Source organism: Asparagus officinalis, chromosome 2, assembly GCF_001876935.1.
Source record: "Asparagus officinalis chromosome 2, Aspof.V1, whole genome shotgun sequence".
NCBI classification, from domain to species: Eukaryota; Viridiplantae; Streptophyta; class Magnoliopsida; order Asparagales; family Asparagaceae; genus Asparagus; species Asparagus officinalis.
This window is the reverse complement of record NC_033795.1, coordinates 64,589,659-64,599,079: the sequence shown is the minus strand read 5'-3', so window position 1 is coordinate 64,599,079 and position 9,421 is coordinate 64,589,659. Positions and strand designations below refer to the sequence as shown.

Here is a 9,421-nt window from a genome sequence, read left to right as displayed (position 1 = left end):
TAATGCTACATAATCAACCCTGTTTATCTCATGTTTATTTCATGTTTGATGAAGCCCTATATTTTAATGAAAACAGATCAAATGGTTAACACCTACTGTACACGATATAAATAAAAAATTTATAATTTTTCTTAAACAAAATTTTGCAAACCAAAGTAGAACTTTTCTCTCTTTTTAAGGAAAGCAAACCAAAGTAGTAAATGCCATGGGGGTTCCAAAAGTCCAAAGTTCCCTCGTCCATATCCATACAATGCTCAAGTTTTACAAAGTCTAGACTCCAGAATATTGTACGCTTCTCAATTAAACAATTCAGCATATTATATACATATTATAATAAAACCTGAAAAATAAACAACTATACGCAAACTGTGACTTATAAGTCACACTCCTCGTTTTGCCCCCCATTCCTTTTCCTTCTTCAAGCTTCTCTCTTCTCTCCTCCCTTTGATCATCATATCTCTTCAATATTAAAACGGACGGCTGAGATCATTTATAAGGTGGATCATCATAGGCATGGGATCGAAGAGGCCTCTTCCTTGTGACGAACAGGAAGAGAGAGAAGAAAACATGTCATCCTTCTCTAGATACAGCTCGTCACGTGCGGAGCAGGATGCCTCGGCTATGGTCTCGGCCTTCGCTCACGTGATCAGCGCCAGCAGTGGAGAAGTTGAGGCTGAGAACACCGCGGCGAGCTTACCGGAGGCACACAAGGAAGCTGCAGTCAAGCCTGATTTAGAGGAGCAAGGAGGTACTCACTAACCCTAACATTTTTCAGTTTAAAAAACACCACTTTCCCCTTTTATTTTTTATTCTCTAATTTTATTAAAATTAAAATTAAAGGGAAATAACCAAAATATTTTGCTTCTAAATCTGAAATAGGGTAGGAAGCCAGGACAACTGATCACTTCCACGCAATTTTACAAAAACATAGACAAAAGAGGTTATCTTCACGACGTGTGTTCGAAATTTTTATGATGCTTAAATCAGTCTCTCGAAGAGCAAATATGCAAAGTATTTTTGCAAAGTGTTTTCGCAAAGTGTTTTCATGGTTTAGCCGTGCATATCTTCCTTTACCTAAGAGAGAGTTTCACGTGGAGGGGCATGGAGATGCTAATCCTAAAAAAATTTTGACGCGAAAATATACTAATTATATACCAATTTCCCAATTTCCTATTTTATTCTATTTTTTGTAATTAAAAAAAAAATTAAATGTAGATATATATCCATGTAATTATTTGTTGATCAACCGTGTATATGTATTCAATAAAAATCTTTATATATGTATGCAATAAAAATCTTTATTGATAAAGTAATGTGGAATGATTTATTTATTCATTAAGCTTACAACTTCTAAATATTGTTGCATTCAAGAATCTAAACATTCACTGTAGAGGGCAAAGAGGTACAGCTAGCACGTACCCAATTTAAGTAGTTGTTCTCTAAAATAAATGGAAATCCTGAAAATTAATACATTGTTTATCAACCATCGTTAAGTAAGATTTGTTCATTATTATTATTACTAATTAATCTTAAAACTTCCAATTATCGACACATGCTAGTATATGAGCTCTAGCTTTTGTGAGCTGAACGAGTCCATTTATACGCGAGGTTTCAAATTTCTTTGTATTTGGGACTTCTCCATATGTATTGTGATCAACATTTATCATATTGGTCGGTGTTGATACCTAACTAATTGACTAATTAAACAAGACATTGATATTGTCATATTAGAAATAATAATAATAATAATAAAATTAAATGTATTTTTCTTTTTTAAATACTATCTCAGTTGTCTTCTCCCAGAAGCTACATAGAGAAAGAAACCAAATTGTCATTTGCTTCTGCTCCTTGTACAGTCAGTTACCATGCCATTTGAATTTAAAGAATCACAGGGGTTTCATGAACCGTATGCTATACGTATCCACTTAAACTGAGATAAAAGATGATTTCCTCTATTTATAAAATAAATCAAAACTACAAGAGAGGGTTAAGAACTAATAAGTTGCACTATATGCTATATGCATAAATCCTCACTAGTATTGCATGGCGTTGATGTATCCAAAAAAAATAAAAATAAAAAATTCAGTAGTGCTCTCTTTTTTGTCTCCGAAGAGTCCCAAAAACTAAATACTGGCCACCTCGGAAGATGAGTAACTTGGTTATAATCTTCTGTGTCATTTTATAATTTTATTTTAATAAAAGTGCAATTTATGAGATATATATGGATAAAGACAACCAATGTTTCACCTCTCTTAAGGAAAATCCTAAATGTTATAAACAGTTATATTTGATCCTCCAATTTTTAATAGATAATTGAGCCATAATGTTTAAAGCTAGGATGGCTATAGTTTATATCTATCTCTATAAAATACATTCATTCTTATAAGTTTCACTTTAAGACAGATCATAATTGTTTAATAATTATTATTAAGTGAACTCTATTTTTGTCTCTATGGTCCATATAGACGCAATAAAGAATGGGATCTTTTAATAAGAAAATATAGGGTTAATTGCACATAGACTCCTACAGTATCATTGTTTTGAACTTACTGTCCCTGCAGTTTCATCGCTACCGATTAATTTTTTTTAATCTTTTTATCCTAGATAAAATTTTGGCAGATATTATCCCAGATGAAATTGATGAGTGTATATGAGGGTAAAAAAATAATCTCAAAGGGATCAATATGCAACAATGAAACTACAGGCGTAACAAGTTCAGAACAACAATCCTATAGGGGGTCCATTTGCAAATAACTTTCATATATAATAAAAATATAAATCAGTTTCAAATGTTAATTAATATATTTGTTATGACTAGAAAAGTGTAAGGTTGAGGAGGACCTAAATCCTAGATTTGGGTGTCATGCATCCCTCAGCAAAAATGATATATATAATAAAAAATATGATAGGTGGATCAGGATTCTCTCTAGTAGGTGGTAATTTGAGAGTGTCCAATGACCTCAATCTTTACTGTCTATTCTAATTTTAACGGATAATATAATGCCATGAAGGATTACCACTTATCTGAAAACCACAATTGTCTTGAAAACCACTATTTTGAAAACCATTTTTTGATTGTGAAAATCCATCTAGAATCATCTTATCCTTTGAAATTAGAATAGACTATGAGGATTGGAGTAATTAGACCCTCTACAGTTACCATCTAATTGGAGAGGATCTGTATCCTAGCATTATAGCCCCTTATTCATTCCAATTTAGTTTAGGAGTGGCGTTGTGACTCTAGTTGTAATGCAAATGCTAGTTGCATACGGTTTTAATTATCATAATTTTGTTGTATGTAATTGTAGTTGCAATTTTTTTTAGTTTTGGTTCAATTTTAAAGTGCTACATGTACAATTATATATAGTTATATGTGTTTGTTATAAGGTATCAACTTAGGATTTAGATCCTCTCTATTGCTAAAAGAGTATTGGAGGGATCATTACATACATAATCATAATTATTAATTATCTAGTGGGTGATTATAGTTTTTTCTTTGAGTGCAAATTGAGAACGAGTGCAATGCATGAAGATGCAGTAAGTATTACATTTAAATTGTATCACAATCACCCTTTAAATAATCAACAGTTAGGATCCAATTCATCCGATTGTCGGATTTTCTTTTGGAAATTAATGACCGGAATGGGAGCTCCAACTTACGTCTATTTCACAATTAATCAATAAGATTGTAACTATGACTTAGTCTAAATTTGTGTAATACGGTAAGAGTTGTCGTCGTGTGTGATCGGGTCAGAACATGAACTCCTTCACAAATTAGTGGGATCCCTTCCCAAGCCACTGTAATTGTTTTTTAATGTTCCAATTGTATATATGCAGCTATATTTTTGTAACTACAACTAACGTCAAACAACTCCTTAGTGGATACTAATCTCTCTCTTTTCATCAACCACAGCAACCACAATGAGAAGACACTACAGAGGAGTGCGTCAAAGGCCATGGGGCAAATGGGCAGCGGAGATACGCGACCCCAAGAAAGCAGCCCGTGTCTGGCTCGGCACCTTCGACACCGCTGAGGCCGCTGCTGTTGCCTACGATCAGGCTGCGCTCCGATTCAAGGGCACCAAAGCCAAGCTCAACTTCCCTGAGCGAGTCCAGGGCCGAACGGACCTCAGTTTCCTACTGACCCGAGGAATTCCCACAGAAGTACCAGCCACAAACTTATCTCAAGTTTCATACCCTAATTTACTGCAGTATGCACAGTTGCTGCAGAGTGGTAGAGATGAGGATCTAAGCAATGTTGCTTCTGGGCTTTATTGTACTGGAAAGTCTTTGCAATTTTCATCTTCATCAGGAACGAAGGTGGAGGGTTCTAATTCGTCGGAGGAGTTTTTGGATTTTTCATTACCGCATGCTGCGGGTTCAGTCTCTTCTTCTTCGAGTTCTTGGAGTGGTCATGGAGATCAAAAGGATAAAGATCGGGGAGGGAAGCAAAAAGATAATTAAGGGTTCAAGGGGTTGAGTGTTAAGATTGCATGGGGAATAAGAGGGGAACGTGATAGCTAGATGTGGGTATTGGAAGTGTGAAAACTATTCAGTGGTTTTCCGTAAGAATGACCAACCGTGCTACTTGTTGATTGACATGATGAGATTTAATTTGGGGGGTGCTCAATGGAAATTATTTTCATGAGCCATGAAACCATAAAACCCAATCCGTTTCTTAATTTATCAACATGATAGTCGCTAATTAAGAGTCAAATTTGGCAAACTCCTCTAAACTGTATTAGGATTGATGTTGGTCTAGTTTTAAGATGAATTAGTTCTACTCTGAGAGGAATAAATTAAAACAAAACCCGTTCTAGGGAGGTATTTTAGATTTGGAAAATTGGATTAATACTGGCATAGTTTTTCTCAAACAAGATGCTTTTCAAAATGAGATTTGGAGAGTCAAACTTGATCGCATTTTGAGAATTTGCAAAACAAATGGTAGAAAAGAATTTCTGAGTGTATAATCCAAAATCTAGAGATGAACGTGCATGAGTGATGTGAGCAATGCACGTTTATAACTCTAGCGGCAATATTTGTAGATAGATAATGTTGATGTTGCAAGTAGTGACTAGATACTTTGCTTGGTTGATTGATATGATGAGAACTGATTTGGGGACCCCCTCAACCTTGCTGTGTTAAAGGACTGCAATGCAGGTTCAAATTCAACGGATTTGAGAGTAGTTCGTGTGAAGAATATGTTGTTGGAAGATACTTTGGACCAAAAAAGAGCACGCAAGTCCTTCACAAGCCATTCTTTTTTTGTTCTAGTTATCTTTATGTAAACCCATCTTTGTTGTTTCTAGCTAGTTGATCATCTTCTGTGAAAAGTTTTTTTTTATGAAACTTGAGGAGATGATGCACTCTTTGATCTCATGTTATAATCATGACTAGTACGGGATCAGTGAGATGCTGAGATCACAAGCCATTATGAATACGCATGACCAAGAAATTGTTTTAGCTCCTTTGGTGAAGTCAAGAATTATAGTTATTGTTAATAAAATATTTTGATGAAGTTTAGCTAAATTATTATTTATAGTATCTATTATGCAGACATTATCAACCCAAAATTAAAGTTTTCATTCCAAAATTGAAAATCCAAATAGTTGGATACAATCTACTACACATGAACTATCTAGAAATGCAATTTTAATGAATTTTGATATATTTCGAATCATATATAGCAATCAACAAATAAAATTAAGCAACATGATGAAAATTCCTAAATGTTAATTTTGACGATATATGATACATGGTAAAATATGTGAAAATACTTTAAAATTTTACTTCTAAATAGTTCACAATGCATCCTAGATGGAATATTCTGTCTAGGATGGGCCAAATTTTTTCTATGTTGCCCATCATAGACGAAATTCCGTCTAGAAAGATCACCCTCGTTGGAAAATCATCCTAGATAGAATAATTCTACTATCCAGGATACATCTTAGATGAAAATCCGTCGAGGTTGTATCCTAGATAGTATTTTTTTGTCTAGGGTACTTTTTAACATATCCTAGATGGAAATTTTTTCTCAGATGTAAAAAAACATCCTAATTAGAAACACCATCTCGGATGAACATCCTGATGTGAAAAATATCCTAAATGGAAACACCGTCTTGGATGAACATCCTAGATGGAAACTCCGTCTAGGACTAATCCTCATCTAGAGGATTAATCCTAGATTGAAATTTCATCTATAAGGCCTTATCATTTAGAAGAAAATTCTAGAACTTTTAGTTTCCTTAAATATAATTAATATCATATGTTAGAATTCACATCTATATATTTAAATCCCATATAAATTCAACATGTAATTCGAATTCCGTTCCAAAGCCAAATCCAAAACATCAACATATACACATTTACACACATTCCATTCAAATAACAAATCCAATACATAAAGCTTTGAATGTTGCTGGAGGGATTGACAACTTGAAACAAATTCTCAGTACTTGCTATAAGAACTCTAAAATCCAGTTATCAGCAGTGTACACTGTTTTTTCCCCCTGCTTCACATATGGTTCCCTAACACAACACAGTTTGGGGGAAGCTAAATTTTCCGAAGCACACCTTTGTGTTGTGGATTGCGGTGCAGAACAGATTACTTACACAAGACAGATTGCTGAGAAGAGGAGTCATTAATACAAATGATTGCCTTTTGTGTGCAGGTGCAACTTCAGAAAGCAGAAACCACTTATTTTTTGATTTTTCATACTCAAGGGATGTGTGGTTGGCCATCATGGACTGGCTCAAAATGAACTGGCAAACTTGTGACTGGGACTTACTTATGAATTGGTTTAACATCAGACAGAGAGGGAATGGTTTCAAAAAAAATTTGAGGAGGATGACTCTTGCGGCTGCTGTGTACAGGTTGTGGGTAGAAAGAAATGTCAGATTTTTTCAGTAAAAAGTTAAAAGTGCAGTTCTTTTGGTTAAGGATATCAAAATTGATATCTTAACTATATGCCTAAATAGTTCTATCTTAGATGAATATAGGGAGTGTATAATATCTTTATTATTTTGATAGTTTTCTTTAAGAAGCTTGGTTTTCTAAATGTTGAGAGAGTGATGTATATAATTTCCATATTTTGGTAAATGAATAAAAGCATTTTTCATTGACAAAAAAAAAACAAATCCAATACATCATCCAATATTAATATACATCAACCAATACACATTCCATTTCAATGCCAAATCCAACCAATATACTTTAACATTCCAAAAATCTAAAACAAATGAAACAACTATTTTCCACAACATGGATGTCCAAACTCTGCAAAACAACTTACAATAAAAAAAATAAAGGGGCGGGTCTAATGGTGCATTTTAGTGGGCGATTTTCCTCCTGCTAACATGCACCCCCGCTAAGATTTAGATGAAAAAAAAGAAGAAAAAAGTGAAAAAAATCTTTAATATAGGATTAAGAGTTTCAAATTCTAGTTTACAATCTTCTAAGGATGAATCTGATGTAAATTTTGCTAAAGATGATGAAGATTTGGATCTCGGTGTAATTGGGTCAATGAGTCCTAGAGGAGAGAAGAAGAAGTAATTGATGAAGGATATTCTTAGATCTAATGATTTCCTTGTGGATCCTCTTCACTCTCAGGGTACGCCAAAGTTGATTGGAGTTCAATCGCGCCATCTCAGTAAGTCCCCAAGCTCTGGTAATGAAGTTAGCAACTCTGCAAGGGTTTCCTGGTTGATGAGCTTGAATTGGAGAATGTATCAACTAATTCTTTTTTGATTCAACATCTCTCAGCTAATCCTAAAAGTAATTTTGATTCTGTTTCATCGATTGCATTGATTCTGGATGATGTTGCTGTTCCATTGGATTTTGTTGGAAAAACGGATGATGCAACCAAATCTGATGATCTTTTGTCTCATGATATTTTGAATTTTGTTAATCCAAATTCTAGTACTCTGCCATTAGAGCCTCCTATAGTAGAAACCGTCAATCAAAAATCAGATAATACTACACATGGAAATGATATGAATTTGGGAAATAGTGTGCAAGAACCTAAAAATGCTAGTCTCTTTGCTGATAATAGAAGATCTGGTAATGGAATGCCTTTAAAATTTGTGCAATCTTCCCAAGCCAACACAGTTACATTCTTTGCGGAGGAGTGGAAAGATGGATAGGTTTGTTAGACCCTAGAGGGGGGTGATTAGGGTCTTATACTAATCTAATCCGATTATATGCCAATAAAAACTAATTAACAAGTTATCCTAGCAAGTATGAAATATAACAACTATATAAGCTAGGATAAGCAATATGAATAATGAGATATATCCTATATGATGAATATATATATGCAAGGATATATAAAATAACACAAGATGATATATCCTATCAATATGATATATGTATATGCAAGGATATAAAACTAACACAAGGGGTAAACAATATGAACTAGATAGTGGATCATATAAATAATGAGCTAATAATTAAGCACAACTCTTAGTCACAAACCCACAACCCCAAATTATACTATGTATGTAAATACAATAAGCTCAAGTGGGTGTGTGTAACAATGAGTATAAATCAAATCAACTAAACTCAAATATAAAATCTAGCTTAAGAGCAATAATAATCAAACAAGTATATAAATATAAAGCTAGAGTTTGAGTTTAGAAAACTTCTCAATTGATAACAAGAGATGGAGGGAGGATAGTTGGAAGCTCAAACTTCAATAGATAATCTCCTCAAGCTCTTGTGGAATTGATTCACAAAACCGAAACACTCAAATGCTTAACAGCTTCTTAAAACAAACTTAAACAAACACTAAATAAGTTTTACATCCTTGTTAAAATCTTTTAAACCATTTTCTTAGATAACTTAGTTAGAACTGAGGTAAGGGGGGTATTTATAGAAACCCCAAAGCCAAGAGAAAGCCAAGAAAAAGACCAAAAAATCACTCTGCAACGGCTCTAAAAATAGCCGTTGGAACAGAGTTGACAGTGCGGCGGTCGACCGGTGTGGTCGACCGCGAGCAAGGTAAGAAACGAAAGAATTTTCCAGACAGTTCGTCGGTCGACCGCACTGTAGCGCGGTCGACCGCTGGTACTGTAGCAGTGCATATTAGTTTTGTAAAATCATTTAAAAATAGTAAAACAGCTCCAAAATTTATAAAATTTTGTGGGAAGGTTATAGACATATATAATAACATATTAGAGAAAGAATTTCTGAAAAAGAATTTCCCAGTTGAGAGAAATAAATGTTTGAACACAGATTTATAGTTTCTGAAAAACTGCAGACATACACGATTTTTTAAAATCAATTGGGCATAGTAAATAAACTCCAAAAATAGTAAAATTTTGAGGAAAGTTTCTAAACATGTAGATAAACATGTCAAAGAAAGAATTTCTTGAATATCACTTCTCATTTATGAAAAATCATCTGTTTTGTAAAACATGTACG

General features: G+C 33.9%; 1 protein-coding gene across 1 annotated transcript; it reads left to right on the top strand.

Moving 5' to 3' along the window:
- LOC109829575 (ethylene-responsive transcription factor ERF113-like) lies at nt 392-4,686 on the top strand. Its single transcript, XM_020396646.1, has 2 exons — nt 392-748; nt 3,914-4,686. Exons 1-2 carry the CDS (start codon nt 514-516, stop codon nt 4,462-4,464), a joined length of 786 nt encoding a protein of 261 aa, XP_020252235.1. The 5' UTR covers nt 392-513; the 3' UTR covers nt 4,465-4,686.